This window comes from Anser brachyrhynchus, assembly GCF_964034855.1.
Source record: "Anser brachyrhynchus genome assembly, chromosome: 14".
NCBI classification, from domain to species: domain Eukaryota; kingdom Metazoa; phylum Chordata; class Aves; order Anseriformes; family Anatidae; genus Anser; species Anser brachyrhynchus.
Window position 1 is genome coordinate 12,535,970 of NC_137709.1, and position 27,420 is coordinate 12,563,389.

Consider the following 27,420-nt stretch of genomic DNA (forward strand, 5'->3'; position numbering starts at 1 on the left):
GGACAGAAATGATTTCCTACCCATTGCTTGCCTTTAAATGATATCAAGAGGTACTGAAGCAATGCACAGACCCATTATGTGTGATCCTCCAATGAGATGCTGGCTACACAGAGGAACGATGTACAAGCAGGTATGGAGTGCTTCTGGCCAATGACAGCTACCTGCAGAAAGTTCTCATTTCCTGGAAGATTGGCAACACGGAGCCTGCCAGTCTGTATGATGTCATATGATGAAAATACGATTGATGCTTACTGCTGGAGAATTTTCTTCCTTTTTCTTTGGATTTTTTGCAAATGAATGTACTTAAGCATCTTTCATAACTGATCCCAAGTACTTGTTTTGCATGTACACTTGCATGATACACTTGCATGTACAATGCCGTAGTCATCTCCTGTGAGTCTCTGCTACCTCCACAGTGAATGCCAGGTGGGTTTTCTTCTGGTGTATGGGTAGGCATTTTTCTGGAAATCCATATAAGTGAATGAAAGTATAGACAGGAATCTTCATCTGTTGTGCTCTCCAACACTGCATTTATAGTAGGGGGAGACTGATTAGTGGCTAGTGCCCAGACTGCTTTTCTCAGTAGCAGGGATGTGGAGTTGGGTGCACAGCCTAGTCAGGAAGACTGGGTTAAGAATAAAAACTATTTAGAGGTCAAATTAACACGAATAATTCTACTTGCCAAGGGGTACAAGTAATCCTGAGGAACCGTCTGCCTTCACTCTGCTCATGATGGCCCTGAAAACCAGAATGCATTTGATCTTCTGTTCGAAGAAGAGAAGCTGTTGCAGAGACAAACGCACCGGCTATGGGCCGTGTTGCAGGGGAATGTGCCGTGGCGCTGTGTCCCCGAGGGCCGAAAGTTTCCGCGGAAGAGGCAGGGCGGCTGTGCTCGGTGTGAGCCGCGCGTGCAGTGCCGGGCGGCGGCTGCGGGCGCCGCTGTTCACCACGGAGGAGAGGAAGGAGCGGAGCGCTGCAGCCAGCCCCGCCCGCTGCGGCCCGGCTCGCTCGCCCGCTGCAGCGCCCGGCTCGCTCGCTCGCTGTGTCGGCGGCCGGGCGGACTGCGAGCGGCCCCGCGGTGCGGAGCCGAGCTGCAGCGAGGCGGAGGAACCGGCGAGAGCGGGCGGCGGCGGAACCGCACCAGAAGCGGGAGACGGAGCGACAGAGCTGAAGTAGGAGCCGGAGGCGAAGAGTCGGGGCGGCGGCGGGGAGCTATCGGCGGGCGTCCGGTGGCGGCGGGGCCGTGGCGGAGATGTGCGCGGCGAGAGGAGGGCGCTGGGGCCGGAGGCAGCGAGCGCTGCTGTGCTGCGTGTTGGTGGCGGCGTGGGAGGCGGCGTGGGGGCAGCTGCGCTACTCGGTGCCCGAGGAGCTGCCCAAGGGCTCTTTCGTGGGCGACGTGGCCAAGGACCTGGCGCTGCAGCTGGCGGTTTTCCGCGACCGCGGCGCCCGCATCCTGGACCGAGGTAGGACGCGGTATTTCACTCTGCATGCGAACAGCGGCCACCTGGTGACGGCGGAGAGGCTAGACCGAGAGCAGCTGTGCGAGGGCTTGCAGCGATGCGTGCTGCGTTGCGAAGTGATCGTGGAGGGCGAGATGAAGGTTTCCAGGATCGAAGTGGAAATCACAGACATTAACGACAACGCGCCAAGCTTCGGAGAGGCAGAAAATGAACTTAGAATGAACGAGATGACAGCTCTAGGGTCGCGTTTTCCACTGCCTAAGGCTTACGACCCGGACGTGGGAATGAATTCCCTGCAGAGCTACGAGCTGAGCGGCGACGAGCACTTCTCGCTGTCCGTGCAGGCGGGAGCCGACGGCGAGAAGCGTCCCGAGCTGGTGCTGGCCAAGGCGCTGGACCGGGAGGAGGCGGCGTTTCACGAGCTGGTGCTGAGGGCGAGCGACGGCGGCGAGCCGTCTCGGACGGGCACGGCGCTCATCCGCGTGTCTGTGCTGGACGCCAACGACAACGCGCCCGTGTTCAGCCAGGCGGTGTACGCGGTGCGCGTGCCCGAGGACGTGCCCATTGGCTCCACACTCCTCACCCTCACGGCCACCGACGCCGACGAGGGAATCAACGGCAAGGTTAAGTATTCGATGACAAAATTGACGGCCGTAAATACAGAGAAATTCTATATGGATCCTGAGACGGGATCGATCAGGCTGGTGAGGAGTCTGGACTTCGAGGAAGACGAATCCTACGAAATGGAAGTGCAGGCACACGACGGCGGTGGCTTTTTCGACACGTCTACGGTCTCAGTCTCGGTGACGGATGTGAACGACAATGCGCCCGAGCTGACAGTGTCGTCGGCGCTGAGCAAGATCTCGGAGGACGCGCCGTCGGGGACGGTGGTGGCCCTGCTGCACGTGCAGGACCGGGACTCGGGCGCCAACGGCGAGGTGCGGTGCAGCATCGTGGAGAGCGTGCCGTTCCGCCTGGAGCGGGCGCTGGACAATTACTACAGCGTGGTGACGGCGCGGGAGCTGGACCGGGAGGAGGTGTCGGAGTACAACGTGACGGTGCGGGCGGCGGACGGCGGGTCGCCGTCGCTTTGGAGCAGCGCGGTGCTGGCGCTGCGCGTGCTGGACGTGAACGACAACGCGCCGGTGTTCGCGGAGGCGCGCTACAGCGCCCGTCTGGCCGAGAACAACGCCGAGGGCGCGCTGGTGCTGACGGTGCGCGCGTGGGACGCGGACTGGGGGCAGAACGCGCGCGTGCGGTACCGGCTGGCGGAGGGGCGTGTGCGGGGCGCGCCGCTGTCGTCCTACGTGTCGGTGCAGGCGGAGACGGGCGCGCTGTACGCGCTGCGCTCGTTCGACTACGAGGAGGTGCGCGAGGTGGGGCTGTGGGTGCGGGCGGAGGACGGCGGCGCGCCGGCGCTGAGCAGCAACGTGTCGGTGCGGCTGCTGATCGTGGACGAGAACGACAACGCGCCGCAGGTGCTGTACCCGCCGGCGGCGGCGGCGGCGGCGGCTCCGGGCGCGGGCTGGACGGGCGTGGAGCTGGCGCCGCGCTCGGCGGAGCCCGGCGCGCTGGTGGCCAAGGTGGTGGCGGTGGACGCGGACGCGGGGCAGAACGCGTGGCTGTCCTACGAGCTGGCCAAGGCGACGGAGCCGGGGCTCTTCCGCGTGGGGCTGCACAGCGGCGAGGTGCGCACGGCGCGCTCGCCGCTGGCCCGCGACGCGCCCAGGCACAGCCTGGTGGTGGTGGTGAAGGACCAGGGCCGGCCGGCGCTGTCGGCCACGGCCACGCTGACGGTGGTGCTGGCCGAGAGCGTGGCCGAGCTGCTCTCGGAGCTGGGCAGCGCGGCGGCGCCGGCCGAGCCCGCCGGCAGCCTGACGCGCTGGCTGGTGCTGGCCGTGGCGGCCGTGTCCTGCCTCTTCCTCGCCTTCCTGCTGCTGCTGCTGGCGCTGCGCCTGCGGCGCTGGCGCCGCTCGCAGCTGCTGCCGCCGGCCAGCGGCGCCTTGCGCGGCGTCCCGGCCTCGCACTTCGTGGGCATCGACGGCGTCCGCGCCTTCCTGCACTCCTACTCGCACGAGGTGTCGCTCACCGCTGACTCGCGCAAGAGCCAGCGGCGCTGGGCGGCCGACAGCTGCTGCAACACCCTCCCGGCCCGGCCGCCGCCCGACAAGGCCGCGCCGCTGCTCGGGGACGACGCTGCCGGCGCCCGCGGCGCACAGCCCGACGCCCTCCCGGTGAGTCGCTCCGGACACCGCGACGCCCTCCCTCTCGGCGCTTGCCTCCCTTCCTGCTCCTTGCCTTTCCCTCCCCGCTCTCCATCCCGGGCGTGGTGGTTTGCTGCTGAGCAAGGCACAGGTTCATTGGGCAGAGGGTTGTTGGTGGCTGTCCCTCAGTCAGGGGAGCCAAGCGCGGGCTCGGCTACCGGCGGTATATTTGCTGCAGAAGGCATGAAGTGGGACTGAATTTTCACATGCAACTCTACTCCAGGTGGTCTTGTGCTTTTCTCGCACTTGCCAGGTGGTTGCTCTTTTCTTCCCCTGACGTGTATCATGCAGGATTTCCTTTTGTTCTTCATTTCTCCTTTCTTTTCTGAAACCTCCCGGCTCTCATTCCTGTGCAGGTAGATTTGCTTCTGAGGAAGGCATAGCTTTTTTGGATAGCAGGTTGTGTGTGGCTATTCCTTGCTCAGGGGAGTCAAGTGTAGGTTCCACTGCCAACATTACACTTGGTGTGGAAGGCAGGAGAGAAGAGGGGGCTTTTTCATGCAACTCTACTACAACCAGCCTTACGTGTTGTTTTTTTTTTGTTTGTTTGTTTGTTTGTTTTTTCTGTTGCCAATGTGCTTATTCATTTCTTCCCCAGACATGTATCACGCTGGTTTTCCTTTTGTTTTTCACTAGTGTGAGTAAATGTACACTTTATTTTATCAAGAGTTTAAGAGGTAGCATCCAAATATCCTGTGTGCTTGATCAGTATTGTCAGGTCTTCTTCAAATAGTATCTTAATGGCCCCATGTTTCAATTGGCTAATTCTCCTCTCTACCCTAAGCAACGTCTTCTTTTCTGCATTAACTTTGGGTTGAAATATCCATGCTGCTGTTTTTGTGCATGTGGAGGGATAATGGCCTGGTCAACAGTTTTTTTCAGGATGTCTGTTTGACTGTTTGCCATGAAAGAGAATGATAAAAGTTGTGTTTGAGATTGCCACATAGGTACTGTGTGTGAAAGACTTTTGGAGGGAAGAGAATTGTGTGAGCATTGACCTCTCAAGAAAGGATCAGTCTTTGCTAGGAGGAATATGCTCTGGCAACCAATTTGTTGTGGCTTTATCACTTGAATTTGTGTTGCAAGGTAGTTGTTGAGATTGAGCAATGGGGTCTGAAGTGTGAGGGTGAAGCCCTTTTCAAGTCCTCCAGTTTTCACATTTTTGCCTTGTTTGTTTTCAATGTCAAAACTAAGCCTTAGTATGGTAGGGAACCCTGAAAAGACTTGAAGATCTGTAATTATTTATTGGACTGGGGAAGCCATTTCCATACATACCTTGAAAGTTTACTGCTGTGCATTCAAAGGCTATGATATCGTTATGCTTCCTTAAAATGTCCCTGGGTGATAAGCCCTTAACAGTGGTCTTCATACAGCTGGAGGCTGGTTATCAACAGTGGTGCAAATGAATGCTGTGAATGTAGAATAATGAGGTTGAGAGGTTGGTTCTGAATCTGGAAAGGTGTGTCAGCACAGATATTGTTTGAGCAGTGATTTGATTTCATTGTGAATGCCTGTTTCTGTAGCAAGTTTGATTTCATAATTTTTCCAATTCCTGCAGCATTTTTGCACCATTTGATCCTGATTTTGCTGTCTTGCAAGGCCATGCTTATCTTCTGGTGTTAAAATGTTCTGCACAGAAACTCTGTATGTGGATCTGTGATGTCTGAGTATAATGGCTTCTAATACCTGTGAAAAGCCTCATTAATCCATCCATATTCTGCGTTGTGGTGTAGGGTTTCTTCCTAGTTGTAATTCCATTCTCAGGCCTTTGTTTTCAGGAAGGTTGTGCTTCATATTTCCCATTTCTGGTTAGGCTTTTCCCATTTTTCAGTAGGCCTTTTACATTTAAAATGTGAAGTTTGTATTGCAGGAAATCCTAATCTCCCTATCATCCATCTGGAGACAATTTTTTGTCTGTAAGGGAAACAAATTTCTCACATGACTTATCATGAGAAAAGGCCCCATAGTATGGACTTTACATTTAAAGTTTCATTTTCATTCAAGATCAGCAGGCCACATCATGGAAAAAGTGATGAGAGCTGATGACATTTTCTTACTATGACGTCCCCTGTTGTATAGTCCAGAAGAAGACTTCAGGGCTTTGCTTTTAGCTTAATGCCTGAGTCATTTCTTGCTGCTCTGGGGAGGAATTTTCTTGCATGCAGAGAAGACCATGTTGCCCTCCTAGTGAGTTTCTCTATCACGCTTTCTCTGTGAATGCTTCCTTTTGCTGCTTGTCTGATTTTTATCTTTCCCTGGTCTTCTGTCTAGATATGTAGGTTGAGTTATCAGTAGCAGCATAGCTGTGTTGAGGAATATGCCATGTTTTCATGGGCCTTGCTCTGGTGAGGGAATAGCTGGAATTTTCTTTTCGATGTTAGACTATCCAGAGGTTACGGTATATCTTTCCATTCGTCCATTCAGCACTCGCTATTCTCAGTAACAGCAAATTATGATAGTGAATTCTAATAGCCAATGAGGAGGCTTGCACAGTGTTTTAGTAGACTGAGATGGTCTTGAAAGAGAATCTTAAGGACCCCATGTTTCAAATAGCTGCCACACACATCAGTGTGGCAGAGAACCCTTAAAGATATGAAGATCTGTTGGAATTGCTGGACTGGGGGAGCAGTTTCTATTCACAATTTGAATGTTTATAGCTGTCACGATGAAGACTTTAATAAATGTATTTGCATTTAAGATATCACTAAATGGAATGCCCTTGTCTTGTGTAATATTTGGCCAGAAGTAGGATGGCATCCGTGGTGCAGGTAATTCTGTGATTGCAGGGAAAGGAGGCTGAGAGAATCATAGAATCATAGAATAACCTGGGTTGAAAAGGAGCTTAAAGATCATCTAGTTTCAATGCCTCTGCTCTGGACAGGGTTGCCAACCACTAGAGCAAGCTGCCCAGAGTCACATCCAGCCTGGCCTTGAATGCCTCTGGGGATGGGGCATCCACAACCTCTCTGAGCAACCTGTTCCAGTGCCTCACCACCCTCTAAGTGAAAAACTTCCTCCTAATATCTAACCTAAATCTCCCCTGTCTTAGTTTAAAACCATTCCCCCTTGTCCTATCACTATCAACACATGTAAACAGGTGTTCCCCCTCCTGGAGGGCCTCAGTGAGGTCTTCCTGGAGCCTTCCCTTCTCCAAGCTAAACAAGCCCAGTTCCCTCAACATTTCTTCATAGGAGAGGTGCTCCAGCGCTCTGATCATCTTAGTGGCCCTTCCCTGGACCCATTCCAAGAGCTCCACATCCTTCTTGTGCTGGGGGCCCCAGGCCTGCACGCAGTTTTTCAGGTGGGGTCTCACAAGAGCAGAGTAGAGGGGGACAATCACCTCCTTCTCCCTGCTGGCCACCCCTTTTTTAATGCAGCCAAAGACATAGTTTGCCTTCCGGGCTGCAAGCGCACACTGCCAGCTCATGTCCCGCTTCTCGCCCAGCAGGACCCCCAAGTCCTCCTCCACAGGGCTGCTCTCGAGTTCTTCTTCTCCCAGTCTGTATAAATACCTGGGATTGCCCCAGCCCAAGTGCAACTCCTTGCACTTGGCCTTGTTGGACCTTATTAGGTTCTCATGGGACCACTTCTGTCTCAACTGCACCACTCAGCTTGGTGTCATCTGCAAACTTGCTGAGGGTGCACTCAATTCTGTCATCTATGTCATTGATAGAGATGTTGAAGAGCACTGGTCCCAAGACCGACCCCTGAGGGACACCACTTGTGACCAGCCTCCACCCAGACCGTTGACCACAACCCTTTGGCTGCGACCAGCCAACCAATTCTTTATCCACCTAACAGTCCATCCTTCAAATCCATACCTCTCCAATTTAGAGAGAAGAATGTGGTGAGGGACCATATTAAAGGCTTTGCTCAAGTCCAGGTAGATGATATCCATCGCCCTTCATTTGTCCACCGATGCCATAAGAAGCAGGCTTAGAGCCTGGAAAATTGTTGGGTCGTTGTGTCCTTAGCTGGTCAATGGTTTGCTTTCGTTGTACACATACGGTGTACAATGTTAAGGAAATCTGCAGTAATGGTTGGAGAAGGGGAAGAAATAGAGGTTAAGTGAGGGCAGGCTGCGATGGGAAAAGGAAGGAAGCCAAGACTGAAGAGCAGTTCTCACAGGTGAAAGGGAAAGGGTGCAGATGGAGGCTGTAAAAGTTAGGAAGGTGAAGGTAAAGAAGAGCAGAAAGCTAGTGAGGGGGCAGATGTGCCCTGAGAGCAACAATGTACAGCTGTAACTGATCCCAGGGAGTGCCCTCATCTTACTCTTTCCTGCACGTACACCTGTGTGGTCATCTCTCATGGGGTTTTATTACCATCACACCAAATGCCACAAGGTTTCCTGGTGTATGATCAGGCATTTTGCTAGAAATGCATTTATGTGAATGAAAGTAAGACCATAATCTCCAGCTGTTCTGGTCTCTAGGACTGCATTTATATATCAGGAGACTGATCAGTATCAGGTGCCCAGACAGGTTTTCTCTATAGCAAGGGTGCGGAATGGTTGCATTCTGCTCAGAGGCTTCAGGGGAGGTACTGGTTCATTGAAGCTGCACCCAGAAGGAGGGGGTGGGGGGGGAATTTTTGGTTTAGGAACTCATCTATGGGGTTGCTATGAGATGTGCGTGGGAGGTTCCATTGGGCTTGTGGGATGGAGCCAGGAGAACTGTTTCATATTAGTTGTTGACATAGAAACAACAACCTGAGTTACAACTGAACATTACATTTAGACAGTCACAAACTGTTGGAAAGCCAAGGAAATTTTCATTCAAGAAGGATGGCAAGAATAATCTTTCCAATTAGTTGAGCAGACTGCTTCTGCAATAATGGGTAAGAGTGGTAATTACTTCAAAGTCGATTTAGTGCAAAAAAAAATCTACATGCCATGCAGTAGAACTAAGAGAACTTCACTATGCTCATAACCATGTTAACCTCATACCAGTTCTGCTATAAGTCCATTCCACAACACATTACCTTGACAACTCCCACACCTGTGATCCTGTACAATATAAATTTCATATTTATGCTCTTACAGTGGGTCTTTGCTACCTTCACAGTGAAAGACATGGTGATTCCTTCTGGTGTATGGGTAGGCATTTTTCTGGAAATTCATTTAAGTGAACAGAAGCAAGACCAAGTCTTCAGCTGTTGTGGCCTCCAAGACTACATTTATAGTGGGGGAAAATGATTAGTGGTGAGTGCCCCATCTGGTTTGCTCAGTAACAGGGGTGTGGAATGTGTGCACAACCTGCTCAGAGAGCTGAGGGAAGCTGCTGGTTCCTTGATGCTGCACCCTTACATGGGGAACAGTTTAATATAGGTTGTTGACATTGGAATGAAAACAATTTTCAAATTACAACTGAACAAAGAATTTACATGGATGTACATAGTGTAAAAGCTGAGGAAACTTTCAGTCCACACAGAAGGCAAGAATAATTTCTGAAAGTCGTGGAGGGCATGATACTTCAGCAACACAGGGTTGAGAGTAACAACTATTCAGAGATCAAATTAACAGGAATGGTTCTACCTGCCATATGTTAGAACGAAGACAGTGAGAGGAACCCCTCACCTTCACTCTGCTCATGAACGCCCTGAAGACCAGAATGCATTCGATCTTTTCCTCGAACAAGAGAAAGAGTTGCGTAGACAAACGCACCGACTCTGGGCCGTGTCGCAGGGGAATGTGCCGTGGCGCCGTCTCCACAGCACCCGAAGGTTTCCGCGGAAGAGGCAGGGCGGCGGCGCTCGGTGTGAGCCGCGCGTGCAGTGCCGGGCGGCGGCTGCGGGCGCCGCTGTTCACCACGGAGGAGAGGAAGGAGCGGAGCGCTGCAGCCAGCCCCGCCCGCTGCGGCCCGGCTCGCTCGCTCGCGGCAGCTGCAGAGTCAGGCTCGCTCGCTGGCTGTCTCAGCGGCCGGGCGGGCTACGAGCGGCCCCGCGGAGCCGAGCTACAGCGAGGCGGAGGGGCCAGCGAGAGCCTCCGGCGGCGGGGCTGGAGCCGGGGCGAGAGGCGAATCGGGAACTGGTGAGGGAGCCAGAGCGACAGTCTGATCCGGAGCCGAAAGAGAAGAGCCGGGGCGGTGGCGGGGAGCTGTTGGCGGAGATGTGCGCGGCGAGAGAAGGGCGCTGTGGCCGGAGGCAGCGAGCGCTGCTGTGCTGCGTGTTGGTGGCGGCGTGGGAGGCGGCGTGGGGGCAGCTGCGCTACTCGGTGCCCGAGGAGCTGCCCAAGGGCTCTTTCGTGGGCGACGTGGCCAAGGACCTGGCGCTGCAGCCGGCGGCGCTCCGCGACCGCGGCGCCCGAGTGGTGTCGGCAGATAGGACGCGGTATTTCGCTCTGCATGCGAACAGCGGCCACCTGGTGACGGCGGAGAGGCTAGACCGAGAGCAGCTGTGCCGGCTGGTGGAGCGATGCGTACTGCGCTGCGAGGTGATCGTGGAAGGCGAGATGAAAATTTACGAGATCGAAGTGGAAATCACAGACATTAACGACAACGCTCCCAGCTTCCGAGAGTCTGAAATGGAAATGAGAATGAGCGAGTTTACAGCACTCGGGTCGCGCTTTCCCCTGGCTGAGGCCCGTGACCCGGACATGGGAATGAATTCCCTGCAGAGCTACGAGCTGAGCGGCGACGAGCACTTCTCGCTGTCCGTGCAGGCGGGAGCCGACGGCGAGAAGCGTCCCGAGCTGGTGCTGGCCAAGGCGCTGGACCGGGAGGAGGCGGCGTTTCACGAGCTGGTGCTGAGGGCGAGCGACGGCGGCGAGCCTGCGCGGACGGGCACGGCGCGCATCCGCGTGTCTGTGCTGGACGCCAACGACAACGCGCCCGTGTTCAGCCAGGCGGTGTACGCGGTGCGCGTGCCCGAGGACGTGCCCGTTGGCTCCACGCTCCTCACCCTCACGGCCACCGACGCCGACGACGGGCTCAACGGCTACGTGAAATACTCGCTTAAAAAGGCGACGGACCTGGCATCAGAAATCTTCCACCTGGATCCCGAGACGGGATCGATCAGGCTGGTGAGGAGCCTGGACTTCGAGGAAGGCGTCTCCTACGAGCTGGAGGTTCAGGCACATGACGGCGGCGGCCTTTTCGACACGGCTACAGTCTCAATGTCGGTGACCGACGTGAACGACAACGCGCCCGAGATTTCTGTGCGGTCGGCGCTGAGCGAGATCTCAGAGGACGCGCCGTCTGGGACGGTGGTAGCCCTGCTGCACGTGCAGGACCGGGACTCGGGCGCCAACGGCGAGGTGCGGTGCTCGCTGGTCGGGGACGTGCCGTTCCGCCTGCGGAGTTCGGTGGGCAGCTACTACAGCGTGGTGACGGCGCGGGAGCTGGACCGGGAGGAGGTGTCGGAGTACAACGTGACGGTGCGGGCGGCGGACGGCGGGTCGCCGTCGCTGCGGAGCAGCGCGGTGCTGGCGCTGCGCGTGCTGGACGTGAACGACAACGCGCCGGTGTTCGCGGAGGCGCGCTACAGCGCCCGTCTGGCCGAGAACAACGCCGAGGGCGCGCTGGTGCTGACGGTGCGCGCGTGGGACGCGGACTGGGGGCAGAACGCGCGCGTGCGGTACCGGCTGGCGGAGGGGCGTGTGCGGGGCGCGCCGCTGTCGTCCTACGTGTCGGTGCAGGCGGAGACGGGCGCGCTGTACGCGCTGCGCTCGTTCGACTACGAGGAGGTGCGCGAGGTGGGGCTGTGGGTGCGGGCGGAGGACGGCGGCGCGCCGGCGCTGAGCAGCAACGTGTCGGTGCGGCTGCTGATCGTGGACGAGAACGACAACGCGCCGCAGGTGCTGTACCCGCCGGCGGCGGCGGCTCCGGGCGCGGGCTGGACGGGCGTGGAGCTGACGCCGCGCTCGGCGGAGCCCGGCGCGCTGGTGGCCAAGGTGGTGGCGGTGGACGCGGACGCGGGGCAGAACGCGTGGCTGTCCTACGAGCTGGCCAAGGCGACGGAGCCGGGGCTCTTCCGCGTGGGGCTGCACAGCGGCGAGGTGCGCACGGCGCGCTCGCCGCTGGCCCGCGACGCGCCCAGGCACAGCCTGGTGGTGGTGGTGAAGGACCAGGGCCGGCCGGCGCTGTCGGCCACGGCCACGCTGACGGTGGTGCTGGCCGAGAGCGTGGCCGAGCTGCTCTCGGAGCTGGGCAGCGCGGCGGCGCCGGCCGAGCCCGCCGGCAGCCTGACGCGCTGGCTGGTGCTGGCCGTGGCGGCCGTGTCCTGCCTCTTCCTCGCCTTCCTGCTGCTGCTGCTGGCGCTGCGCCTGCGGCGCTGGCGCCGCTCGCAGCTGCTGCCGCCGGCCAGCGGCGCCTTGCGCGGCGTCCCGGCCTCGCACTTCGTGGGCATCGACGGCGTCCGCGCCTTCCTGCACTCCTACTCGCACGAGGTGTCGCTCACCGCCGACTCGCGCAAGAGCCAGCGGCGCTGGGCGGCCGACAGCTGCTGCAACACCCTCCCGGCCCGGCCGCCGCCCGACAAGGCCGCGCCGCTGCTCGGGGAAGACGCTGCCGGCGCCCGCGGCGCACAGCCCGACGCCCTCCCGGTGAGTCGCTCCGGACACCGCGACGCCCTCCCTCTCGGCGCTTGCCTCCCTTCCTGCTCCTTTCCTTTCCCTCCCCGCTCTCCTTCCCGGCCGGGGAGGTTTGCTGCTGAGCGAGGCACAGCTTCGTTGGGTATTGGGTTGTGGGTGACTGGCTCTGGCTCGGGGAAGCTACGCTCAGGCTCTGCTGCCAGTGTTACACTTGGCGTGGAAGGCAGGGGACGAGAGATGGTTTCCACCTGCAACTTTGCTCTAGATGGACTTCTAACGTTTTTTCCCCTGCCAGGTCGTTGCTCCTTTCATCTGCTGACATGTATCATGCAGGTTTTCCTTTTGTTTTTACCTGTTCTGAGTATATGTACACTTGAGATTATCAGGTGGTTAGGGTACATCATCCTGATAGCCCATATGCTTGATCCGTAGTGTGAGGCTGTCTTAAAAAGTGTCTTAATGTGACCATCTTTCATTTGTCTGCTTCTCCTCTATGCTCTCCCCAGTGTATCTTTTACTGCATGAAGATCTTCTGAGGACAGAAATGTCTGTTTTCCTGTAATGAATATCAGAAAGACAATCCTAAATGTTCTATTCATGGTGTGCTGTGTGCGAAAGGGTTTTGGAGGAAAGAGGAGTGTTTGAGCATTGACTTCATCAGAACTGAAGAGACTTTACTAGCAAGTACATGCCATTGCAACCGTTGTATCATGGCTTCATTGCTTTAACTTCTGTTGTATAATATTTGTTTAGATTTAGGAATGGAGCGTCAAGACTGAGAGTGAAGTTCTTTTCATGTCCTGCAGTTTTTGCATTTTTGCCTTGTTTGTTGTCAATGTCAAAAGTAGGCCTCAGTGTGGCAGAGAACCATTAAAAGACTGGAAGATCTGTTACTAATTGTTGAACTGGGGAAGCTGTTCGCATACATACCTTGAAAGTTTACTGCTCTGAGGTGAAAGTCTTTGATATCCTTATGTTTCCTTAAAATGCCCCGGAATGATAAGCCCTTATCAGTGGCCAACATACAGCTAGAAGTTGTTTATTGAGAGTGGTGCAACTGAATGCTGTGATTGTAGAGGAATGAGTGTGAGAGGTGTGTTCTGAAGTTGGAAAATAGGTGTGTCAGCAGTGATACTGTTTGGGCAGTGGTTTGATTTTATTGGGAATGCCAATTCACCATGACTCTTTGTGCCTGGCCACCCAGCCAGCTTTTAAGTCAACGAAGTGTACACCTGTCCAAGCCTTGAGGAGCCAGTTTCTGCAGGAGAATGCTGTGCGAAAGAGTGATGAAAAGCGTTACTGAAGTCAAGGTAGATAAGCTCCTAAGCCTTTCCCTCATCCGCTGTCATGTCACCTTGTCATAGAAGGATATCATGTTTATCAAGGAGGATCTGCTTTTGATAAACTCATGCTGACTGGGCCTGATCACCTGGTTGCCCTTCAAGTGCCACGTGATGGCACTCAAGTTAATCTGCTCCATGAGCTTCCCTGGCACTGAGGCCAGATTGACATGCCTGTAGTTCCCTCAATTCACATTTTTGCCTCGTTTGCTGCTGCAGTCTCAAGTGTGCTTCAGTGTGGCAGAGTATCTTGACTGGAAGATACATTAGAAATTGTAGGACTATGGAAGCAGTTTTCTTAAAGACCTTGAATGTTTCCAACTGTGAAGGGAATTAATTTGATGTATTTCTCTTTCAATAAAATGTCAGTGAATGGTATGCCCTGTTCATTCTTGTGTGGCATATGTCAAGGACTATGATGTTGTCCATGGTGCAGATAAAGTGTGTGACTGCAGAATACACAGGCTGAAGCAGGTTTAGAATTGGGAAAATTGTTGGGTCATTGTGGCTTTGAATGGGGAATGCTTTTGTTTCAAATCTTGTGCCAAGGCCTGCAACATTTCTGCTCTGATCATGGTGTCCCTGTCCTTAGAGGCAACGATGCTTCGTTGAGAATAAAATATTCGGCCTATGTAAAGTGTAGGGAAGGTCTTTGAGATGAAAGGGTGCATCTAGAGTCACCACCATGTATGAAGGTGAAGGCAAAGAAGAGCAGAAGGGTGATGTGGGAGCAGCTGTGCCCTGGAAGCACTGATCTAGAGCTGTAACTGATCCCAACTATTGTCATCATCTTATGCCTGCAATGTCCACTTATGTTCTTGTCTCCCACGGAGTTTTGTTCCTTTCCCAGCAAATTCCATTCAGATTTTCTTCAGATACATGAGGAGGTATTTTGTTTAAAATTGAGGTGAAGTGAAAGCAAGATTCAAATCTTCAACTGTTGCAGTCACCAAGATGACATTTGGAAGGGAAGGAACAGATCAGGGGAGACTGCCCAGACGACAAAGAAGGGCAGAAATTGTTTCTGTGTCACTTCAGTACAGATGCTCCAGTCCCTGCTTGTCTTAGATGACCGAAGAAAACTCTTTCCTTGGCCCAAGAAAGAGGTATTCAGGCAGGGGAATGGCAAAAGTCTGGCTTCCAGCAAGGAAGACAAAAGAGTCAGCTGGGCATATGGCTGTGCGACTTTTGATTCCTTGCACGGTGCCAAGGTCTGTGGCTGTTTCACTATGACCCTTTCCTCCACGTTCCCAAAGAGGATAATGATCTTCTTTGCATAGGCCTTCAAACTAATACCTCTGGATGTCCAAACATATTGCTTGATCATCCAGCTTGAGGTGTCAGTGACTTCGAAGTGCTTTGGGAGATGACTTCTCCAGGAAGAGTTGTGTCCACATAAATAGTGAAATGTTTGCGTCACGCAGGTCAGTTGAAGGTTTTTGTTTCCTTAAGTTTAGAATCAGAAATAACTGAGTGAGACGAGCTACTGCTTTGCAGGAAGGAAACTGTGGAGAAGACAGGCACAATTTCCTACCCACTGCTGCCTTTAAGTGATAGCAGGAGGTCCTGAAGGACTGTGTACTATTATGTGTGATCCTTGGGTGGAACATTGGCTACACACAGGATGTGGTACCAGCGGTGTGGAGTGCTTCTGGCCAATGCTAACTATGTTCTCAGCTCCAGGAAGACTAGCAACACAAGGTCTGCCTGTCTGCATGATGTCCTGCATTGCATAAGGCTTAATGTGCAACAAGAACTATTAGATGTGAATGTGAATGCTTACTGTGTAGAGTGAGATCCAAAGATTCTGCATGACAAAATCATGAAAATAAGATTGATGCTTGATGTTGGAAATATTTCCTTCTTTTTCTTTGGCTTTTTCTCAAATGAATGTACTTGCACGTGTCTGAAAACCAATTTCAAGTACTGACTCATCTTACACGTGTGTGTACACAGGTATGCACATCTCCCATGGGCACCTTCACAGTGAATGCCATGGGGTTTTCTTCTGGTGAATGGGTACTTATATTGCTGGAAATCCATTTAAGTGAATGCAACTTAGACAAGAATCTTCAGCTATTCTCTTGTCCAAAACTGCATTATAGTGGGGTAAAATGATCATTGGTGAGTGCCCAGACTGGTTTTCTCAGTAACAGGGATGTGGAGCGCAAACTGTTCAGAGAGCTGAGGGGAGCTGCTAGCTCTTCTCTGCACACTAGTAGTGAGGAAGCAATTGCTTTTGGAACTCATCTCCAATACCGTGTGGGATGTATCTGGGGAAGTGTTTCATATAGGTTATTGATTTAGAAATGACAACAAAAATTATAAATCAATGTTCGGTTTAGATGATTGTGACGTGTTGCAAAGATAAGGGAGATTTCATTCAAGGAGGACTGCAAGAACAATCTCTTTACTTCGTGGAACAGTTGTGCTTCTGAAAAATAATAAGACTAAGATTTACTTTGGGGTCAAATTAACACATATAATTCTACTTGCTATGTGGTAGAACAAAGACAGCCAAAGGAACACTCCGCCTTCACTCTGCTCTGAAGACCAGAATGCATTCGATTTTTTAGACTTGTGGGACTTGGGAAGCAGTTTCCTTAAAGACTTTGAATGTTTCCATCTGTGGAGAGAAATACTTTGATATATTTCTCTTTCAGTAAAATGTCAGAGAATTATATGCCCTTTTCTTTCTTATCTCACCAATGCTGAGGAGTAGGATGTTGTCCATGTTGCAGATAAAGTGCGTGACTGCGTGTACACAGGCTGAAGCAGTTTTAGAGTCAGGAAAATAGTTGGGTCAATGTGGCTTTGAATGGGGAATGCTTTGGTTCCATACATGGTGCCAAGGCCTGCACCATTTCTGTTCTGATCATGGTGTCCCTGTCCTTAGAGGCAATGACGCTTCGCTGAGAATAAAATATTTGGCAAAAAGTGCCTGTGTAGGGCAGGTCTCTGAGGTGAAAGGGTGCATCTGGAGTCATGACCATTTATGAAGGAGAAGACAAAGAATAGCAGAAGGATAGTATGGATCAGATGTCCCCTGGAAGAGCTGATCTAGAGCTGTAACTGATCCTGAGTATTGTTGTCATCTTATGGCTGCATGTGTTTGTCTCCCGTGGGGCTTTGTTCCCTTTCCACCAAGCTCAATTCAGGTTTCTTTCAAGTGTGTGCATAGTTATATTTTTCTAATTTTAAGTGAAATGAAAATAAGACCTGAATCTTCAACTGTTGTAGTCTCCAGGATCATATTTGGAAGGGAAGGAACAGATCAGAGGAGATTCCCCAGATGACAAGGAATGGCAGGGATTGTTTCTGTGTCACTGAAGTACAGATGCTCCTTGGCCCACAGAAGAGATGCTCAGGCAGAGGAATGGCAAAAGTCTGGCTTCCAGTGATGAAGACGGAAGAGTCAACTGGGCATTTGTCTGTGCAACGTTTGATTCCTTGCACTGTGCCAAGGTCTGTGCCTGTTTCACTATGACCCTTTCCTCCATGGCCCCAAAGGGGATAAGAATCGTCTTCGTATGTCCCTTCAACCAATACCTCTGAATGTCCAAACATATTGCTTATCACCCAGCTTGAGGTGTCAGTGACTTCCAAGTTCTCTGGGGATGACTTTTCAAGTAACAGTCATGTCCTCAAAAGTTGTGAAATGTTTGCCTCCCATGGTCCAGTCAGAGTTTTTTGATTCCTTATATCTATAGTCAGAAATAACAAGGAGAGATGACTTACTATATTGCTGGAAGGTACCTCTGTAGAACACAGGCATGATTTCCTACCCAGTGCTGCCTTGAAGTGATAGCAGAAGGTCCTGAAGCACTGCATAGCTCCATTATGTGTGATCCTCCAATGGAACGCTGGCCACACAGAGCAACATGGTACAAAACAGCATGGAGTGGTTCTAGCCAATGCCAGCTCACTGTGGGATGTTTTCAGCTCCAGGAGTACTGGCAACAGAGGGCCTGCCAGTCTGATTGGCGTCCTGCATTGCATAGGGCTGGATGTGCCATAAGAACTATTAGATGTGAATGTGAATGCTTACTGTATAGAATGAGATCCACTGATTCTGCATGACACAGCCAAGGAAACATGGTTGATACTTAGTGCTGGAGAATTCTCTTCCTCTTTCTTTGGTTTTTCGCAAATGAACGTACTTAAGCGTCTTTCATAACTAATCCCAGCTGGAGGACATGGCACATCTACAACACAGGGTTGAGAGAAAGAGTTGCGTAGACAAACGCACCGACTCTGGGCCGTGTCGCAGGGGAACGTGCCATGGCGCCGTGTCCGCGGCGCCCGAAGGTTTCCGCGGAAGAGGCAGGGCGGCGGCACTCGGTGTGAGCCGCGCGTGCAGTGCCGGGCGGCGGCTGCGGGCGCCGCTGTTCACCACGGAGGAGAGGAAGGAGCGGAGCGCTGCAGCCAGCCCCGCCCGCTGCGGCCCGGCTCGCTCGCTCGCGGCAGCGGCAGAGTCGGGCTCGCTCGCTGGCTGTCTCAGCGGCCGGGCGGGCTGCGAGCGGCCCTGCGGTGCGGAGCCGAGCTACAGCGAGGCGGAGGGGCCAGCGAGAGCGGGCGACCGCGGGGCCGGAGTCGAAGCGTAAGCCGGAGAGAGAGACGGAGCGAGAGTCTGACCAGGAGCCGCAGGCGAAGAGTCGGGGCGGCGGCGGGGAGCTATCGGCGGGCGTCCGGTGGCGGCGGGGCCGTGGCGGAGATGTGGGCGGCGAGAGAAGGGCGCTGGGGCCGGAGGCAGCGAGCGCTGCTGTGCTGCGTGTTGGTGGCGGCGTGGGAGGCGGCGTGGGGGCAGCTGCGCTACTCGGTGCCCGAGGAGCTGCCCAAGGGCTCTTTCGTGGGCGACGTGGCCAAGGACCTGGCGCTGCAGCTGGCGGTTTTCCGCGACCGCGGCGCCCGAGTGGTGTCGGCAGATAGGACGCGGTATTTCGCTCTGCATGCGAACAGCGGCCACCTGGTGACGGTGGAGAGGCTAGATAGAGAGCAGCTGTGCGAGGCCGTGCAGCGATGCGTACTGCGCTGTGAGGTGATCGTGGAGGGCGAGATGAAGGTCTACGGGATCGAAGTGGAAATCACGGACATTAACGACAACGCGCCAAGCTTCCGAGTGGCTGAAAAGGAAGTGAGAATGAGCGAGATGACACCTCCCGGGTCCCGGTTTTCCCTCTCTAAGGCTAACGACCCGGACGTGGGAGTGAATTCCCTGCAGAGCTACGAGCTGAGCGGCGACGAGCACTTCTCGCTGTCCGTGCAGGCGGGAGCCGACGGCGAGAAGCGTCCCGAGCTGGTGCTGGCCAAGGCGCTGGACCGGGAGGAGGCGGCGTTTCACGAGCTGGTGCTGATGGCGAGCGACGGCGGCGAGCCGTCTCGGACGGGCACGGCGCGCATCCGCGTGTCTGTGCTGGACGCCAACGACAACGCGCCCGTGTTCAGCCAGGCGGTGTACGCGGTGCGCGTGCCCGAGGACGTGCCCGTTGGCTCCATGCTCCTCACCCTCACGGCCACTGACGCCGACGAGGGAATCAACGCGAATGTGAAATACTCATTTAAAGAAATTTCCACGAAAGCTTCGAAGGTACTTGACCTGGATTCCGAGACGGGATCGATCAGGCTGGTGAGGAGCCTGGACTTCGAGGAAGGCGACTCCTACGAACTGGTGGTTCAGGCACAGGACGGCGGTGGCTTTTCCGACACGGCTGCAGTCTCGATGTCGGTGATCGACGTGAACGACAACGCGCCCGAGATTTCAGTGCGGTCGGCGCTGAGCGAGATCTCGGAGGACGCGCCGTCGGGGACGGTGGTGGCCCTGCTGCACGTGCAGGACCGGGACTCGGGCGCCAACGGCGAGGTGCGGTGCAGCATCGTGGAGAGCTTGCCGTTCCGCCTGGAGCGGGCGCTGGACAATTACTACAGCGTGGTGACGGCGCGGGAGCTGGACCGGGAGGAGGTGTCGGAGTACAACGTGACGGTGCGGGCGGCGGACGGCGGGTCGCCGTCGCTTTGGAGCAGCGCGGTGCTGGCGCTGCGCGTGCTGGACGTGAACGACAACGCGCCGGTGTTCGCGGAGGCGCGCTACAGCGCCCGTCTGGCCGAGAACAACGCCGAGGGCGCGCTGGTGCTGACGGTGCGGGCGTGGGACGCGGACTGGGGGCAGAACGCGCGCGTGCGTTACCGGCTAGCGGAGGGGCGTGTGCGGGGCGCGCCGCTCTCGTCCTACGTGTCGGTGCAGGCGGAGACGGGCGCGCTGTACGCGCTGCGCTCGTTCGACTACGAGGAGGTGCGCGAGGTGGGGCTGTGGGTGCGGGCGGAGGACGGCGGCGCGCCGGCGCTGAGCAGCAACGTGTCGGTGCGGCTGCTGATCGTGGACGAGAACGACAACGCGCCGCAGGTGCTGTACCCGCCGGCGGCGGCGGCGGCTCCGGGCGCGGGCTGGACGGGCGTGGAGCTGGCGCCGCGCTCGGCGGAGCCCGGCGCGCTGGTGGCCAAGGTGGTGGCGGTGGACGCGGACGCGGGGCAGAACGCGTGGCTGTCCTACGAGCTGGCCAAGGCGACGGAGCCGGGGCTCTTCCGCGTGGGGCTGCACAGCGGCGAGGTGCGCACGGCGCGCTCGCCGCTGGCCCGCGACGCGCCCAGGCACAGCCTGGTGGTGGTGGTGAAGGACCAGGGCCGGCCGGCGCTGTCGGCCACGGCCACGCTGACGGTGGTGCTGGCCGAGAGCGTGGCCGAGCTGCTCTCGGAGCTGGGCAGCGCGGCGGCGCCGGCCGAGCCCGCCGGCAGCCTGACGCGCTGGCTGGTGCTGGCCGTGGCGGCCGTGTCCTGCCTCTTCCTCGCCTTCCTGCTGCTGCTGCTGGCGCTGCGCCTGCGGCGCTGGCGCCGCTCGCAGCTGCTGCCGCCGGCCAGCGGCGCCTTGCGCGGCGTCCCGGCCTCGCACTTCGTGGGCATCGACGGCGTCCGCGCCTTCCTGCACTCCTACTCGCACGAGGTGTCGCTCACCGCCGACTCGCGCAAGAGCCAGCGGCGCTGGGCGGCCGACAGCTGCTGCAACACCCTCCCGGCCCGGCCGCCGCCCGACAAGGCCGCGCCGCTGCTCGGGGAAGACGCTGCCGGCGCCCGCGGCGCACAGCCCGACACCCTCCCGGTGAGTGGCTCCGGACACCCCGACGCCCTCCGTCTCGGCGCTTGCCTTCCTTCCTGCTCCTTGCCTTTCCCTCCCCGCTCTCCTTTGTGGCCGGGGAGGTTTGCTGCTGAGCAAGGCACAGCTTCAGTGGGCAGAGGGTTGTAGGTGGCTGCCCCGGCCGCCCCTCGCTCAGGGAAGTCAAGCGTGGGCTTTGCTTCCAGCATTACGCTTGGTGCAGAAGGCATGAGATGAGTCGGTCTTTTGTTTTTAGTTGTGCTCTATATGGGCCATTCCGCCATGCCAGGTGGTTGCTCATTTCATCCCCTCACATGTATCATGCCGGTTTTCCTTTTTTTTTTTTTTTTAAACCTATTCTGAGTATATGTACACTTGAGAGTATCAGGTGGTTAAGATGTATCATCCCAATAGCCCATGTGCTTGATCAGTAGTCTGAGGTTCTCTTTAAGCAGAATCTTAATCGTGTCGTGTTTGATTTGGCTGCCTCTCCTCTACAATCTATGCAGCCTTTCTGTTGCAGTGTTAACATGGGTTGAAATGTCTTTTAAGTGTCCATCTATACTGCTGTTTTTGCGCATGGGTTGGGATAATGGCCTTGTTTACTAGTGATCCTTTTAGGACATCTGTTTGGCTGTTATACAGATGAACAGGACTCATAAAATCTGCAGTTGAAATTGCATAGAGATGCTGTTTGTGAAAGGCTGTTGGAGAAAAGAGGAGTGTGTGAGCATTGACTTCTCAAGAAAGGATCAGGCTTTGCTAGGAAGCATATGCTATGGCAACAGCTTTGTTGTGGCTTCCTCACTTGAATTTGTGTTGCGTAATATTTGGTGTGATTGAGGAATGGGTTCTGGAGAGTGAGAGTGAAGTCCATTTCTTGTCCTGCAGTTTTGACAGTTTTGCCTTTGTGTCCATGTAAAAAGTAGGCCTCAATGTGGAAGAGAACCCTGAAAAGACTTGGAGATCTGTTATTAATTGTTGGAATGGGGGAGCTGCTTGCATACACTTTGAAAGTTTACTGCTTTGCAAACAAAGGCTTTGATATCCTTACGTTTCCTTAAAATGTCCCTGTATGATAAGCCCTTATTAGTGGCCAACATACAGTTAGAAGCTGGTTACTGAGAGTGGTGCAATTGAATGCAGTTAATGTAGAGGAATGAGGCTGAAATTTTAGTTCTAAATTTGAGAAGAAGGCTTGTCAGAGGTGATATTGTTTGAGCAGTGGTATGATTTTATTGTGAATGGCAATTTCTGTAGCATGTATTAAGTTTGATTTCATAATTTTGACAATTTCTGCAGCATTTATGCACCATTTGATCCTGGTTTCCCTGCCCTGAAAGTTAACTTTAATTCTCTGATAATAAAATGATTTGCAGAAAAACTGTGCATGTGGTGTGATGATGTCTGCCTATTATGGCTTATAATTCCTTTGTGAATCCTCATTACTTCACTTCTGTCTATTGTAACTTTGTGCCAGAGAATTTCTTCATAGCTATAATTCCATTTTCAGGTCTTTATTCCCAGGAAGGTTGTGCTTCATATTTTCGTTTTCTGGTTAGGGCTTTTACATTTGAAAATGCGGAGTTTGTACTGCAGCAAATCCTTATCTGTCTTGAGAAGGTCCTATCAGCCATCTGGAGAGAAATATTTGTGTATATGGGAAATGAAACAGAAGCTCAAACTGTACCTGTCTTCATTGTTTGCAAGACTTAACATGAGAAATGGCCCCATAGTAAGGCCTTTCCTTTTGCAGTTTCATATTCATTGGAGATGAGCAGGCCACATCATGGAAAAACAGATGGCAGCTGATGAACGTTTCTTAAAATGAAGTCCAGATGAACTCTCTAGTGCTTTGCTTGCAGCTCAGGACCTCAGTGATTTCTTGGTGCTCTAGGGAGGAACTTTCCCATGCAGAGAGAAGACTGTGCCACGTGCCTGGTGATTATCTCTACCACACTTTCTTTCTGAATGCTTCTTTGTACTGCTGGTCTGATATTTTCTTTTCCTGGTGTTTCTTCCATGCATGTAGGTTGAGCTGTCAGTAGCAGCATAGCTTTTTGGGGGAATGTGTTATGTGTTCATGTGCCTTGCTCATGTAAGCCACTAGCTGGGTATTTCATCAAAGTTAGAGCTAGTGCAGAAGATTGGAGATATCAGGGTGTTTGTGTGTTCTCCTCCACTATTTATTTATTTCTTTAGTCTGGGTGGTGGATGTAAACATGATGTTAGGAGAAGAGGCATGTCTCTGCAAAGTATAACATATGTTTAAAGCAGAGGGACATTCACTTACTGATATATTTATGATGACCCAGTCTCTGTTGGAGAACAGCTCCTCTCTATTCCTTATCTCTTTAGAAGGCTTTAGAAACTTGCAGAGAAATGTAGCTCCCTTCTTGGTATACCTTGATGGTGTCATTGTGTACAGTGCATGGTATTGAAAAACTGTCTGTTCAACTTTTCCTTTGTTGAGATGTGCTTGGAAATTCCAGAGGTGAAAGAAAAGCATTGAAGTTATGAAGGTTTGAGGTGACATGTTGGGGGAATGTTGTGTGAGGGGCTGTAGAAGGACTGACGCTCCTTTTTCTGCTTGTTTTAGTTATTTCATTCCACACATAGCTGTGGTTTACGCTCTTTGAAGTCTGTCTGCTCGATAGGTTTTGCTTCAGAAATGTTATTGAGCTTTTTGGGAACTTTGGGAGACCCCTCTGGAGAATTCATTCCCTACTATCTACCTTAAATGCTCTACTACTATGAATACTGAAAAATATCTGTGTGTATAACCTAGCTGCAGGTCCTTTATTCTCTTCACAAATGTTTTTATTAGGTCATGTGAATGTGGTGGGAAAAAAAAATGTCTTTAGAACTGTCCATGGTGAAGACTTCTGCATTTTGTGAAGATGTGGGCTGGGCAATTGGTCTTTTGGTGAAGTCTTTCTGCCTGTTATGAAGAGGGAAGGCAGTCATAACAGTTGGGATACCTTGGCAATTATTCATCGATGAAGGTCTTTTGTTGGAAAGAGGACCCTTTGAACACTGACCTCTTAAGGATGGAGCTCAAAGTGGCTTTTCTAGCACATGTGCTATGACATCAGCCATGTTCATAGAATCCTGGAATGATTTAGAAAAAATCATTGGAAAAGACCTCTTACATCATCTAGCCCAACCTTTAACCTAGCACTGCCAAGTCTACCATTAAACCATGTCACTAAGTTCTACATCTACATACTTTTTGAAGACCTCCAAGGATGGTGACTCAACTACTTCCCTGGGCAGCCTGTTTGAATACTTCACAACCCTTTCAGCAAAAATTTTTTCCTAATGTCCAATGTAAACATCTCCTGGAGCAATCTGAGGTCATTTCCTATTGTTTTATCACATGGTCATTGGGAGAACAGGCCAATCCCCACTTTGCTGTAGCCCCATTTAAGGTAATTGTAAAGGAAGATAAGATCTGCCCTGAGTCTCCTTTTCTCTAGGCTAGACAACCACAGCTCCATCAGCCACTCCTAATAAGACCTGTTCTCTAGACCCTTCAATGGCTCCGTTGCCCTTCTTTGGACCTGCTTCAGCACCTCAATAACCTTCCTGTAGTGAGGGGTCTAAAACTGAACTTTTGAGGTGCAGCCTCACCAGAGATGGGTACAGAGGGACAATCACTTCCCTAGTCCTGCTGGACAGACCATTTCTGATCCAAGTCAGGATGCTGCTGGCTTTCTTGGCCACCTGAGCACACTGCTGGCTCATATTCAGCTGGCTATCAACTCAGAGATCTCTTTCAGCCAGCCAGCTTTTAAGCCAGTCTTCCCCAGCCTGTAGCACTGCATGGAATTGCTCTGACCCAAACAAAGGACTCATCATTTAACCTTGTTGAACCACATACTGCTGGCCTCATCCTATCGGTTCAGCCTATCCAGATCCATCTGCAGTGCCTTCCTACCCTTGAGCAGATCAACACTTGTGCTTAACTTGGTGTCGTCTGAAGATGTACTGAGTGTGCACTCAATCCCCTCATCCAGATCATAGACAAATGAGACTGAAGAGAACTGGCCCCAGTACTGAGCCCTGCGGGACACCACATGAAACTGGCCTCCAGTTAGATTTAATGCCATTCACAACGACTCTTTGGGCTTGACTAACACACCAGTTTTTAAGCCAGTAAAGTGCACACCTGTCCAAGCCACAAGCAGCCATTTTCTCCAGAAGAATGTTGTGGGAAAGAGTGTTCAAAAGCCTTACTGAAGTCAAGATAGACCAGGTCCACAGCAATTCTCTCATCCACTTGGCACGTCACCTTGTACAGAAGGAGATCGGATTCATGAAGGAGGACCTGTCTTTCATTAAGCCCGTTGACTGAGCCTGATCACCTGGTTGCTGTGGTAAGTGCCACATGATGGCACTAAAGCTATTCTGCTTCACGAGCTTCCCCAGCACTGACAGGATTGTAGTTTCCTGGATTGTCCTTCAGGCCCTTCTTGTATATGGGCATCACATTTGCTAGCCACCAGTCAACTGGGACTTCTCCAGAGAGCCGTGACTTCAAATAAATGATGGAAAGAGGCTTGGTGAGCTCTTCCACCAGCTCCTTCAGTAGTCTCGTGTGTATCCCTTCTGGCCCCATAGACTTGCATATGTCTAAGTAGTTTAGCAGGTTGCTGACCATTTCCTTGTGGATTATGAGGGCTTCATTCTGCTCCCCGTCCCTATTTACCAGGTAGTCAGGGGATGGGGTACCCAGGGAAAAATAGCTCTTGTTGCTAAAGACTGAGGCCAAAAACGCATCAGGAAGATCATCTCTTGTCGCTGTGTTTCCCCTCCACATCCAGTGAAGGACGGAGATTCTCTTTGGTCCTCCTTTTCTTGTTTATGTATTTATAAAATCTTTTTCGATGTCTTTAAGAGCTGTAGCCAGCTTGAGCTCCAGTTGGGCTTTGGCCCTTTCACCCCACACGCCCTCAAACATCAACTGAGTAATGGAAGTACATCCCTTGAATTTCATTCTACATAATGCAGAGGCAGATCAAAAAAAAGAACATCTGTAGATTGACAGTGAAATCCTTCACTGTGTAATTTTCACATTTTTGCCTTGTTTGCTGCTAATGTCTGAACTGCAAATGAGTGTGGCAGAGACCCCTAAAAAGATTGGAAGATCTGTTAGAATGGTGCGACTGGGAGAGCAATTTCCTTCCAGACCTTGAATGTTTAATCCAGTGGATAGAACTACTGTGATATATTTCTCTTTCAGTAAAATGTCAGAGAATTATATGCCCTTTTCTTTCTTACCTCACCAATGCTGAGGAGTAGGATGTTGTCCATGATGCAGATAAAGACTGTGACTGCAGAGTACAGAGGCTGAGAAGCAGGCTTAGAGCCTGGAAAATAGTTGGGTTACTGTGTCTTTGGATGGGGAATGCTTTGGTTTCATACCTGATGCCAAGGGCTATGCCATTTCTGTTCTGATCATGGTGTCCCTGTCCTTAGAGGCAATGATGTTTCCCTGAAAATAAAGTATTTGGCAAAAAGTTCCAATGTAGTGGAGGTCTCTGAGGTGAAAGAGTGCAGCTGGAGTCACCACCATTTATGAAGGTGAAGGCAAAGAAGCATAGAAGGGTGCTGTGGGAGCAGGTGTTCCATGAAAGCACTAATCTAGTGCTGTGACTGATCCCAAGTACTGATGTAATAACTATTAACCATGAATGTGAATGCTTACTGTGTAGAACAAGATCCACTGATTCTGCATGACAGAATCTGGAAAACTGATGTTTAGCGATGGAATTATTTCATGGTCTTCCTTTGGCTTTTTCTCAAATGAATGTATTGGAAGTGTTTGATAACTGATCCCAAATTCTGCCCTCATCTTACACCTCTGTGTACACTGGCATGTACATGTCCCATGGTTCTCAGTACATTCAAAGTATGATATATTCTCAATACGTTCAAACATTTGATGCATTCAAAGTGAATGTCCTGGGGTTTTCTTCCGTTTTATGGGTAGGCATTTTTCTGGAAATCCGTTCAAGTGAATGAAAGTTAGACAAGAATCTTCAGCAATTGCGATCTCCAAGACTGCATTTATAGTGGGGGAAACTGATCAGAGGTGAGTGCCCAGACTGGCTTGCTAAATAACAGGGATGTGGAGTGTGTGCATAGGATTCTCAGAGACCTGAAGGGACCTGTTTATTCCTTGGTGCTACACCCTTACAGGGGGAAATGTTTTATATCAGCTGTTGACATTGGAACGACAGCACAAATTATAAATGAATGTGAGATTTAAATGAACACAAAGTGTTGGAAAGAAAAGGAAACATTCATTCAAGAAGGACTACAAGAAGGATCTCTGCAATTCGTTGAAGTGATTGTCCTTCTGCAAACATGGTGTAAGGGTGATAATTACTTTGAGGCCGAATTAACACAAATAATTTTACCTGCCATGCAGTAGAACTAAGACATATAGAGAACCCTGTACCTTCACTATGCTCATAACCAACCTGAAGACCAGAATGCATTCGATCTTTTCCTCGAACAAGAGAAAGTGTGGCAGAAGCAAACGGACCGACAATGGGCCTTGTCGCAGGGGAATGTGCTGTGGCGCCGTATATGTGGGAACCGAAGGTTTCCACGGAAGAGGCAGGGCGCCGGCGCTCGGTGTGAGCCGTGCGTGCAGTGCCGGGCGGCGGCTGCGGGC

General features: G+C 52.7%; 4 protein-coding genes and 1 pseudogene across 5 annotated transcripts in view; all 5 read left to right on the forward strand.

Moving 5' to 3' along the window:
• Nucleotides 1-27,308, forward strand: part of LOC308177993 (protocadherin gamma-A10-like) — a 52,588-nt gene extending 25,280 nt beyond the window's left edge. Inside the window, exon 2 of the mRNA XM_080555954.1 lies at nt 25,454-27,308. The gene's annotated coding sequence lies outside the window, so the exon portion shown is untranslated. The remainder of the gene's footprint in view (nt 1-25,453) is intronic.
• Nucleotides 1-27,420, forward strand: part of LOC308177982 (protocadherin gamma-A10-like) — a 63,849-nt pseudogene that overhangs the window by 10,333 nt on the left and 26,096 nt on the right. The gene's annotated exons all lie outside the window — the stretch shown is intronic.
• LOC308177988 (protocadherin gamma-A10-like) lies at nt 768-27,406 on the forward strand. Its single transcript, XM_080555949.1, has 2 exons — nt 768-8,958; nt 27,388-27,406. Exon 1 carries the CDS (start codon nt 1,253-1,255, stop codon nt 3,920-3,922), a length of 2,670 nt encoding a protein of 889 aa, XP_080412075.1. The 5' UTR covers nt 768-1,252; the 3' UTR covers nt 3,923-8,958; nt 27,388-27,406.
• LOC308177987 (protocadherin gamma-A10-like) lies at nt 9,692-17,870 on the forward strand. Its single transcript, XM_080555948.1, has 2 exons — nt 9,692-14,928; nt 17,181-17,870. The coding sequence occupies exon 1, from the start codon at nt 9,831-9,833 to the stop codon at nt 12,681-12,683; it is 2,853 nt and encodes a 950-aa protein (XP_080412074.1). The 5' UTR covers nt 9,692-9,830; the 3' UTR covers nt 12,684-14,928; nt 17,181-17,870.
• Nucleotides 18,206-22,038, forward strand: LOC308177990 (protocadherin gamma-A10-like). The gene has a single exon (XM_080555951.1). It carries the CDS (start codon nt 18,306-18,308, stop codon nt 20,883-20,885), a length of 2,580 nt encoding a protein of 859 aa, XP_080412077.1. The 5' UTR covers nt 18,206-18,305; the 3' UTR covers nt 20,886-22,038.

Bases quoted from the DNA above. Each gene is read 5' to 3' on its own strand.
- LOC308177988 (XM_080555949.1), top strand. From the start codon at position 1,253: ATGTGCGCGGCGAGAGGAGGGCGCTGGGGCCGGAGGCAGCGAGCGCTG.
- LOC308177990 (XM_080555951.1), top strand. From the start codon at position 18,306: ATGTGGGCGGCGAGAGAAGGGCGCTGGGGCCGGAGGCAGCGAGCGCTG.
- LOC308177987 (XM_080555948.1), top strand. From the start codon at position 9,831: ATGTGCGCGGCGAGAGAAGGGCGCTGTGGCCGGAGGCAGCGAGCGCTG.